Source organism: Falco peregrinus, chromosome 8 (genome assembly GCF_023634155.1).
Source record: "Falco peregrinus isolate bFalPer1 chromosome 8, bFalPer1.pri, whole genome shotgun sequence".
NCBI lineage: Eukaryota > Metazoa > Chordata > Aves > Falconiformes > Falconidae > Falco > Falco peregrinus.
Window position 1 is genome coordinate 23,452,346 of NC_073728.1, and position 11,639 is coordinate 23,463,984.

Here is an 11,639-nt window from a genome sequence, read left to right on the forward strand (position 1 = left end):
TTTTTTTATCTATATAATATATTAAAGTATTTTAGATCATCTTCACAATGAACTAATATTTACCTATCCTTTTGTTTTTAGGACAAATTGAATGCACCATTACCCAATTTGAATTGAATTACCCAATTGAAATTTTATCAAAGCATAGTAATTTAAACATAATAATCTTCAGTTCCAGAAAACTAATGCCTGAATTTTGCAAAATAAGTTTGCAAATACTGAGGGGGAGTTAAGATAACTCATTTCTTTAGACTCTTCCTGCATACCCTCCCTCTGTACTCCTTTCCTCCTTGGGACAGGGGTAGTTTCTGTTGAGGCAATTTCCTGACAACATCAGCACAAAACAGCTACACTTTTTACCTCTAAAGCTGCAGAAAATAATCTCTACCTGATGCTGAAGTGGTGCCACTAGCCCTGTTGTTTCTGTCTCTCCTACTGTGGGAGCCCCACCTTTTTGATTTGGACAAGGATCTCTACTGGCCTAATGTGAGACAGCCGGTCTTATTAACACTAATGGTTTAGAGCAGAGTTTGTAGTCCAGGTTTTAGCATCTGAGACACTATTGCTGTGCTTGGCACAGAGGAAGATACTGTTCCCAGATTACAGCCTCTTGAATAAAGGATTAGCATAAGAAAGTTACGATAGTTGGTCATTTTACAGATTCAATTTGCTGTCCTTGCACTTATTCCAACTCTAATCAAATACATGTGTGTTTGCCAATGTTGCAGTTTTAATGGAATGAAAATCTCAGTAGTCAGCTCTTTCAAGGTTTCAGCAGGAAAATAATTCTAATGCCAGCCCTGTAAAAGCAAAAGAAACCCCATACCAGAAGAAAGACTGCAAGCCTTGCTATATCTCCACCTTGAAAATTGTGAAGGGTGTATGTGGTCTGTTTCATGCAGAATGCAAATAACCTGTTCAGTGACCTGATGATTTTAATAAATAATCATAGTATCCACCTGGTTCTTACACTGACACTTTCACTTTTACCATTTGCCTGATTTAAGATATTGTAAGAATAGATACTTTCAGGCCACTTCTGGCTTTTTCAAAGACTCACACAAATTAACTTGACATCATTAGCACAGATATTTCACTTACTTTGAGTCATCTTCTGTGTAAATGGTGAGACAATAATTATATAAAAAAATAAAATTTAACAAGTTTTCCGTGGACATAATATAATTAACTGAAATATGCATAAAATTAAGAACATATGGATTCTGCTTATTGCTTGATCTTATTATTTAAAGTAAGGGACTGAAGGAAAACTGGAGAAGGATTTACAGAATGCAATGCTCAAATATAACAAAATGGATCTATTTGGCAAAAGCATGTCTTTATTAAATTGGAGCTTTTTTTTTCTAATGAAATCTATCAAATTTTAGATCATTACACATATGGTATCTAGGTCCAAATTGTATTTCAAATATTTGAAATTCTTTTTGCTGAGCTGTATCAGGTACTGAGGGGCCTGGACCACATGCATTTTTGAGACTATTCCTTTAAAGATTGATTGCTAATGAAGGCTATTCTGAAAGTATTACACAGAATTCTTTGTCTGAATTCTGTCCAGTATCATTCATGACCTGGCAGTTTAGTTACTGGATAACAAGCGATTTTAAAACCAGTGAAGGAAGAAGAGGAAAGCTATCACTTACAAATGAATGGTTCTTGTTCAGGGCTCAGTGTAGGAAACAGAATTACTTTTCTTTCATTGTTCTATTAAACTACTGCATGTATATCAATAGTAGTCAACTACATATTTGTGTATTGTTCTTTTAAGATTTGTAATCTGAATGAAAACACTTGGGGCATATTTAGTATAGGAAAAATCTTGTGTAACAGCAGCAGCCAGGGAAGACACAACTGCACCAGACAGTAGTGGAGGCAGGACTCAAGTAATGTTTCCAATTTGTCAAGAAAACTTCTTTAAAAACTTGTTTTATGACTCTCTGAGAAATACAGTGAAACCCCAAGTCTGCTAATATTACTTTTCCCAGTCATTCATTGACCCCTTTGTGAACTTCTAGCAATACAGATACATATATTTCTAGTGAGGACAATGTATTTTGTTACACCATTCATAACTGTAACTGTTAACAAAAGAAAAGCAGCCTAACCAAATGCACTGAACTATAAAAAGAAGACAGACCCACTGATGACTCTAGGAGGGTGCACCTTTTGAGACTAGTTTCATAGAAAGGGCACCTAGGTCAACAATTTGAATCACAGACCTGCAAAATGTGAAATAAAGGAATCGATTATCCAGAAAGACCAAAGGGAAACCTCAAACATATTCTTATGTTTATTAATACTGGATGGGCAAAAGCAATAATCAAAGGAGTGTGGACTGTATCCAGAGAATGTGTGTGCTTTTAATTCTCAAATAAAGGACAATTTTGATTTAGGATCCTTATAACTGGGAGTTAGATTATTAAACAACAGGTACGAGCAAAGGCTTCCATCTTGTGCAAACTAAAAATTAGTAGCAGAAGTTTCAGTGTAGCAACAGGTGATAAGGTTGCCTGCTGGAGTCTCTGTTTGGCTTAACACTTCATTTTTCAATTTCTACTGCATCAGTACATCCAGCCCCTCCAGGATCTCTGTGATTCCACACATTACATTAACTCATGGGTCTCCAGGATCTTCCTTGAGAAAAGCTTTCTCCATGTCTACATTCTAGTATATTTTATTTATGAATTTAGGGACAAGTACCTCAGTTCTGGTCTTGTGTCACTTAGATGCTTAGTGCTATAATCTACCCACCTAGATTATTTCAGTGATCTCAGTGCTGATTGTACACACTGATGCTGTGCTGTGCTCCAGAGATAAAGACTTGAGGTGGCACAGGAGCAGGTTTACCCATCATATCATTGGATTGGTAATTTAGATTTAGGAATGTGCAGTTTCATGTCTTTCCTCCAGTTTTCTATTGTAGATTCTTAAAGCACTTCTTAACATGCCCCTCTACCTTCATACAGTATTTCATTTTGCGGGGGTCATTTGAAAAGGAATCCTTTATTCAGTAAGATCATTACTGTAGCGCTTCATGTGTGTGTGTATGTGATTCCTACAAACTGCTCCAGGAAGGTGATAAGCTTTAGGAGAAAGACTACTGAATGAATGCAAATTAATATAATACTATGTCTCAAATCTAGATGTGTCAACCAGATGTTGCACATTCATGAGGTAACGTAGGGAAGACTACATGGCTTCATGTACAGAAATCACAATTAGAACTCTTTTCAGGCACTGAAACTCACTCTTAAAGATTGGTTTTCATAATTAAACTTATTACTACACTATGTCACAAACTTTTCCAAAGTAGACATCAAATAAGGCTATATTTTCTTACTTGGTGGCACTGCTCCTTAACCAGATCTGCTTTCCTTCTGCTGTTCTCTCCCTCTAACGATTCAACCGTCTCCATTGTGCTGTACAGTGCATCAGTTTAAGCAACTGGTCCTGCTGTAGAAGGACCTGGAAGAGAGAAAAGAATATTATTTTCAGCTGATGCACTGCAGGGCTTCATAAAAAGACCTGTTGTAGAGTGGAGAGTTTGGTGCGGAGAACAGGAAGCAGCAGCAGGGACTAAATCATCCAGCACTGGCACCAAAGACATTCGTAGGGAACCAGAATCTCAGATTTCAAAGTAGTTTTAGCCTGAAATAAACTTATGACATGTGCGGCATATGACATAAATATAAATCTTATGACATAAAAAAAAGGAGCGGCATTCTTTTCCCACAGTGTTGATCATACATCCTGTTTCCTTTTACTTAAAAGGCCTGTGATTTTGGTTCACGGCTCACGGACAGTCAGTAAATGCAACCTAACCTGCTTTGGTATCTAACATTAACCCTCAGCACAGTAAACTTGTCAGTAAGAAAGAAGTATGCTTGTTTCTGCCATAGTTCAGTTGCTGTCATTTAAGCAGCATTAATCGGACAAAAACTTCTTTTGTGTTTAATGAAAGTACTTACATGTGTAAAGTTGGGTTACTGATACTTGAAGAAATAAGTGAAGGTATAATGTATTAACTGGTAAAATATAGGTTTACAATTTTCAAGAGTACCTCATAGAATATATATTTATGCTTTAAAAAAAATCTTTAAAATATATATATTGTTAAAACACCTGTATCAGTATTTTGTTCTAACTGGGAGAGTCTAAGGATGTAGGCAAAGCACTGTTTGTGGGCAGAAGTAGTGTCTTTTTCTAGACCAGCAGGAAAAAGCTGAAAAATAATTTATGAAATATCTAAATAAATTCTGAGCAGTTGCTTTTAACTTTCATTCAGCCTTGAAATATGCTGCTTCTATTTCAGGCCTGGAAAGGGTTTCTGAGCAAATGTTGGACTTTTTCTGTTGGTACAATCTAGTTTTCCTAAATCATCTAATTTTCTTTTATAGGTCATTCTTATGCAAGAGGCTAAAAGTAATTAAATTTGCAGGATGAAAACATGGCACAGGCACTGCTGGTACCACCAGGACCTGAAAGCTTCCGCTATTTTACTAGAGATTCCCTCACAGCTATTGAAAAACGTTCTGCAGAAGAAAAAGCTAAAAAGCCCAAGCAAGAACATACAGATGATGATGATGAAAATGGTCCAAAACCAAACAGTGACTTGGAAGCAGGAAAGACACTGCCATTTATTTATGGTGACATACCTCCAGAAATGGTATCAGAACCTTTGGAAGACCTGGACCCATATTATATCAATAAAAAAGTGAGTGAATAATCTTTTGCACAAAACAGAATATAATTTTCTACACTGGAAAAGTTTAATCACAAAATAGGATGGTTAGAGCCGTGAAGTCACTAAATATGCAGAAACAGAAACATCTTTTCATTTAACAGATTTATGCTCTTCTATATTGTGAATCATTCAACTTCCATGGAGTTACTTGTTACTTACTTCATTGTAAGGAAGTTATAGCTTCCTTGAGCTTGCCTGAACTCAAGAACATGACTGAGTTTTCCTGATTTCAAGGTAGCAGTAAGACTGGTATGACAAATAAGGTGTTCCAAGCGTGGCTTTGCAGTGGAGATCGTTGTAGATAACCAGGTAGCATCCATTCAGGTTAGTGAAATAAAGGACTGTAACTATACTTCGTATCTGTTACAGCAATATAACAAATGTAAACCTATATCTATGCATGTATGTATAAAATATATATATATATGTAGCATGTATTCTGTGTAAATCCTGGGTCATATAAAACTACCACAATGAAAACTGTTGCTTTAGGTGCTTTGGATTGCTATGACAGATCTCTGCTGCACAGCTGTCAGTTGGACATCTGTGGCAGACACAACAGAAAAGCTGAGTTTTGAGGAAGGAATAAAAAAAAAAAAAAAAAGACAGTTTTGTTGAAAGTTTTCATACAGATAGAGCACAGTGAAGAGTTCTGTGTTGTGAGAGAAAAGTAATGTGCCTGAGTTATGTGTGAGGCTATAACACAACTAGAATATCAACAGATGTGTTCCATGAAGAATGTGAACTAAACCAGGTGTACTTCCCCTTCTGATCTGCACAGTCATACAAAATCCTCATTTTCACATGATCCACAAGCCAAGGACTTGGAGATAGGAAGGCTAGTTCAAACAGATCCATTCAAGTAAAAAGTTTGCCCCTTGAACTTTTAAAATGTCAGGATTGGCAGTAGAGTATATGGGTTCTGGTCTTGCAACAATAATGCGTGCACTCTAGAAACAGACTACTATTATATGACTTCAGAGAAAGACAAGGAACTAACAAGTACATCTCCATAGCTGGAATTAGTTGTAAACTGTTAAACTACTCTAGGATCTGAAATAGTCCAGCCTGCAAATAGCTAAAAACACCTTATGTCCTGCACAGTTTAGTGAAAGTTACAGTTGACAGTAAAAGCAGGTTCTCTGAACTCTCTATCTGCTTGTTTCTGCATTCTCCTTTAGCAACATCAAGATGCGATCAGTTCCTGATAGACCTGCAAAGTGTTGTGGATAATAAGAGTGAAGGAAGACGAAGCTGTGGATAGTAACCCTAAATTAAAAAATGGGGAAGGTGTTTTATGGACAAATGCTTGGGATTATCTTTTCCCATCTCTTGAAACAGAGAAGGAAATGAACACAGTTGCTCTGACGCTCTGCTGACAAAACATCCCAGGCTACCATTGAGATAAGGAACTCGATGTTGAGCAACTACAAAAAAATGAAGACATAAAATATTTTAAACTGCAAAGAAGCTCAGCTTGTTAGGAAAAAATCATGCCAATAGTACTCTCAATTTTGTGGCTAAATTTGTGTTTACCTTTGGTTCACAAACCTGTTTTTAAAATTACGGCTTCAGTAAAAGGAACTGAAAATAAAGCAGAATCCATATGTAACAGCATAACCTAACAGTTGCCAAAGTTAAATAAACAGTGCTGTAGATAATACAAATATTAACATTATTAAGAAAATTTAAAGAAATGAAATCTCAAAGAAGGAGTGTTCCCAAGGTTTATTTTCATTTATATGCTTTTGGTTATATCGGCAGTTCCATGCAGATCCTTACTTACAATAGAATTGTGTGCACTAAGCCCTTTTCTTGACTAGCTGCAAAAAAAATCGGGAATAAAGTTGTGTAAATAAGTTTAGGAGTAAAGTTTTCTAAAGAAGTCTTCTACAAATGAATCAGAAAACCTGAGAAGTAGTGAAGTATAACTTCTAAATGCCAAAGCAGTCAGGTTTTTTGGAACAAAAGCATAAAAACTCTGCCTACTGATAGACTTAGTCTATGAGAGTAATTTGTAAACTGCAAAATCTTTTGTCATAGGTAACGTCTGTATTTACCAGTCTAATAAGCTCAACAGGAAACAAATGGACATCTTAAATGATGAACTAGAATTAGTCATGCCTCCTCCAGTTTAGAGCAGAAACTATGCTTAATCATCAACTTGTCAATGCAGAGAAAATCATCCGTGAATTGTAGTCTGTCCTCAGGCTCTGCTACAGCAGTGACCTTGGGACAGGCAACATCTTTCTAGCATTTCTATCTGGCTGCAGGACTGTAAGGCAGAGACAAATGCCAATGAGTGTGAGTCCATCCTCTGTGCTTGATGTTATTCTGTGAACAGGCACTGGCAACACTTCTTTACCTGTTTTCTTTCCTACTGTAGAGATACTTGCTTTCTCTTCCAGAGATGCCAGACCAGATAGGCAGTAAAGGCCATGGAGAGGGCAGCATTTTTCTGATCACAGCCAAGTTTTTACAGACAATGGAAATCAACATGGAGAACAGTGATACTATATAGCTCTGCTGAGAGTGTAACAAAGACTCTATTATGGTAACACAAAGCAGAGCCATTACCATTGACAAAGAGCAAAAGGAATGAAGAATAGTCATGTCCTGAGGATATTTCAAACAGCACCAAAGATGCAAGTAAACCTTACACACAAATACACTTGGAATAAAAATGAAAACACAGGCAATGACCGCCAACAGGAACAGAATGAAATGAGCACGAACCACAGGTTTATCAGGTCAAGTTTTAAAATACAGTAACTACCTAAATTTGGTGCTCACATATAGGGAAAATAAGAGCATATTGTTAAAAATTAAACCAGCATTTTTTTGAAGAAAAGATTTGTTGTTATAGGATGCCAAATTCTGGCATATGTACACCTCAGACTGCTCAGAATGATGTCAGCTGGCAATTTATCAATCCCTTTTATTTTTTCACAGATATATTTTTAGAAGACACAAATAGTTGATATTGTTATTAACAATCTGAAATTATAGCAAAATTTGTTTTAAAATTGTGGTTGTTTAGTGACAGGTGTTCATCCTTGTCACCATATATATGTGTGAATATAATTCTGTCAAGTATTTGTTCCAAATTCAAACTGGTGTTTAGAATGGCTGTTTTGCTGTTTTGGTTTTGTTTGTGTTTGCTTACAAGGTAGAATATATTTGATTAATTTGAAACTCTGACTTTAATCAAAGACTTCATTAAAAATAAAATAGAAAATATTTTAGTGATGAAATGTTGCATTTTGCTATTATTAACTGAAGTTGGTGCTGATACTTCCCACCAATTTTAATAACATCAATATTCAGTCTACATGCTGGGAAATTTAGCAAATTGGAGAACTGGCAGTAGAAGGCTTAATCGACTGTGTTCATAGAAATCAGTTATTTTCCTATCACAGGTAGACAGTAGAATGGAGCGTGAAACTTCCAGGTGGAGAATGGATTCTTCTAGGAGGTAAAGACATTTATGTAGTCAGCACTGTATTTTAATTTTGTATTTCTTTTTTTGCAGACTTTCATAGTATTGAATAAAGGAAAGGCAATTTTCCGGTTCAGTGCCACATCTGCCTTGTACATTTTAACTCCTTTTAATCCCATCAGAAAAATTGCCATCAAGATTTTGGTACATTCATATCCTTTTTTCTTAATGTTGATTTAAGGGTTGCCATTTAAAACTGTAATTAACAAAATAATACTTTTCATACAGATATACAAATTATGTCCATGTGGGTGTACTATGCCAACTAAACATATGCTGATCACACTTAAAAAGCAGCAATATCACATGTGAATTGCAGTATGATCTTCATTCCTACTGAGAGAATTCTCTACTGAGCCACCTAAAGCTGTCAGAGTTTAAATATCAGGCTTTATATACAAAAGGAGACCATATCCCATACTAAGCCCTGCAGCTAAGGCCAAATTTGGAACAAACCATTGCACTTGAATATATCTAAGGTCACACTTTTACCAAGACTAGCAGTACTATTCATGAGCTAGACTCACTTAGCAAGGACAAAAGAGTATGAGTGAAGGGCTGCTTTGTCAGGAATCCTTCTTGAGCATTGTGTTTTCAGCACTGGGGTAGGTGTCCTATAAAAGATCCAGGTCAGAATGAAGGAGAGTATTTTCAAAAATATTTCAATCATGTTCAAAGAACAACTTGGGCGTAAACAATCAACCTCTGCCTAAAGATCTTTTAGAATGATTTCGCTGGCTTCAATGAGTAATTACGTTTGGGTACTTACTTCATATTTTTACAGACTTAAGGATGTGTTTTAAGTTTCATTTAAATCCTAAACCTGCCATAATTCCAAAAGTAATGCATTGTTTTACAGTAAGTGCACCATAACATGCCAGATGGTATACCATTTAGAATGGATAAAATTACGTGTGAAACTGTATTTTCAGATTTTATTTGGAATGTCGTGTTCTTTGTACATATTTTTATACACTTAATATTTCTAGTACTAATTTCAGTGTTATAAAACTGCCGTAATTTTTTTACTTACGTGCCTTGACTACAATCTACATTATTCAGCATGCTTATCATGTGCACTATTTTGACCAACTGTGTATTTATGACCATGAGTAATCCTCCAGACTGGACAAAGAATGTAGAGTAAGTTAAACATCTTTACTTCTTTATTTTTACATCTTTTTTTGTGTGTAACTCCAAACCAGAAGCATTTATGGAAAGTTGCATGCCAGCATGGGTTTTTCCAGAGTTATGCAGAATCAGTTTCCATGAGATCATCAGTATCTTTCTGGTTCCCTCCTGAATAATTCAAATGGTTTAAGAGTAATGTCTTGTTTCAAAATTATGTCTGAGGAATATCTGAACTTCTACCATAATGTACAAACATGAGCTCTTTTCCTTGGGTGTTCTGAGCTGTAAATCAGAAAAGGAGCTCCAGAACTACAAATGTGATTTAAATTTGTTGCATGCCAATGGTGAGGCCAGCCATGTATTTCATGAGTATCCATGATCTCAGCACAGTGGGACATTCATCATGGCTCACTGATGCAAACTCACAACTGCCAGCCACAGCAAGCACACACAGCACTCAAACCACTAGAAACTCAAACTGCTCAGAAGGGGCCGTACCTATGAAGGAGTAACAAAGAGCTGGCAGAGTAAGGAAACCACAAAGTATCTCTGCTTCTCTTTCTTGTTCACAGTTATACATGCATATTTGCTCTCTAAGCAAATACAGATACACATTTTCCTTTCAAATATTATAGAATCATAGAACCATTTAGGTTGGAAAAGACCTTTAAGATCACCAAGTCCAACCATTAAGCCAGGACTGCCAAGTCCACCATTAAACCATGTCCCTAAGCTCCGCATCTAGATGTTTTTTAAACATTTCTAGGGATGGTGATTCCACCACCTCCCTGGGCAGCCTGTTCCAACGCTTGACTACCATTTCAGTGAAGAATTTTTTCCTAATATCCAACCTAAACCTCCCCTGGTGCAACTTGAGGCCATTTCCTCTTCTCCTGTCGTTTGTTACCTGGGAGAAGAGACCGACCCCCACCTGCCTACAGCCTCCTCTCAGGCAGTTGTAGAGAGCCATGAAGTTCCCCCCTGAGCCTCCTTCTCTCCACACTAAACAGCCCCAGTTCCCTCAGCCGCCTCTCATAAGACTTGTGCTCCAGCCCCTTCACCAGCTTCGCTGCCCTTCTCTGGACACGCTCCAGCACCAATATGTCCCTCTTGAAGTGAGGGGCCCAAAAATGAACACAGTGTTTGAGCTGCAGCCTCACCAGTGCTGAGTACAGGGGGACAACCACTTCCCTTGTCCTGCTGGTCACTCTTTTGGATACAAGCCAGGTTGAGTGTCTTTTTTTTCTTTGAAATAATACTACTCATGAAAAACCTGGTTCTAACCACTTGTGGGTTCTTTCACTACCCCCTTTTCTCCAATAACCATTATTGACTTCTGTTTATTTATTTCACTGCATTAAGGAATCTTACTCTGAATGCTGTATTTAGAAACTGCACTCTGTTCCCAGTATGTTCAACGTGACTATGGCTTGTTAGGGTTGCTGAGAGTCTGAAAGGAGACCAGTAGGGTCTGTAGGCAGATTTCCTTTATCCCAGAGGTCCACACAGACCTGTGTGGGTCTGAGGAAGTCCCTGCATTTCGCTGGTTATAACTGACTATTCTGTGTTTTTAAATGAATGGTTGTTCTCACACGAGGTAAATTGGTAATCATGCTCCACACCTTTAAAAAAGAGCAGTCTGGGCATGCTTTCTTATATTTAATGATTATTTATGAAATAAACTTGTATTAAAGGCATGAGTATAGTTATTACCAAGAACTGACTTTCACAAAGCTCTCTGATTTCTACATTTTAAAAAAAATATCTTCATTTTTTGTTACACTTAGACATCTACCCGATTTGTGAATGCAAGCAAATAAGCAGCTCTGTGAGTGCTGGAGAATGTAGATATAAAGACCAAAGTCTGAACATATCTATAAATACTAGAGTCTGAAATTATTTGCAAGCACAAAACCCGAGATTAGATCAACCTTTTAGAAAATGAACAGTGTATATGTGTCAGGTTCAAATTTCATCTACTGAACAATGATTATATTCTTAAATGTTTGGGGCAAGTTAAGTTCATTATTTCCTCCATTCACTTCTACATACTTCTTTTCTTGTAAGTCATCTTTGATAAAGAATGGCATTGTCTATAAGCATAAGTATGCAAAAATTCATTATTCCTGCTCTGCTGTTTTTCAGGTACACTTTCACTGGAATTTATACCTTTGAATCACTTATCAAAATTCTTGCGAGGGGCTTCTGCTTAGAAGGTTTTACTTTTTTGCGAGACCCATGGAACTG

General features: G+C 36.8%; 1 protein-coding gene across 1 annotated transcript in view; it reads left to right on the plus strand.

The window, feature by feature from the left end:
* The window catches only part of LOC101917509 (sodium channel protein type 2 subunit alpha), a 78,708-nt gene that overhangs the window by 11,781 nt on the left and 55,288 nt on the right, over positions 1–11,639 (plus strand). Inside the window, exons 3-6 of the mRNA XM_027782712.2 lie at positions 4,416–4,732; positions 8,295–8,413; positions 9,315–9,404; positions 11,538–11,639. The exon at positions 11,538–11,639 is cut by the window's right edge and continues 27 nt beyond it. Coding sequence (XP_027638513.1) covers positions 4,466–4,732; positions 8,295–8,413; positions 9,315–9,404; positions 11,538–11,639 — 578 coding nt within the window. The 5' untranslated portion in view covers positions 4,416–4,465. The remainder of the gene's footprint in view (positions 1–4,415; positions 4,733–8,294; positions 8,414–9,314; positions 9,405–11,537) is intronic.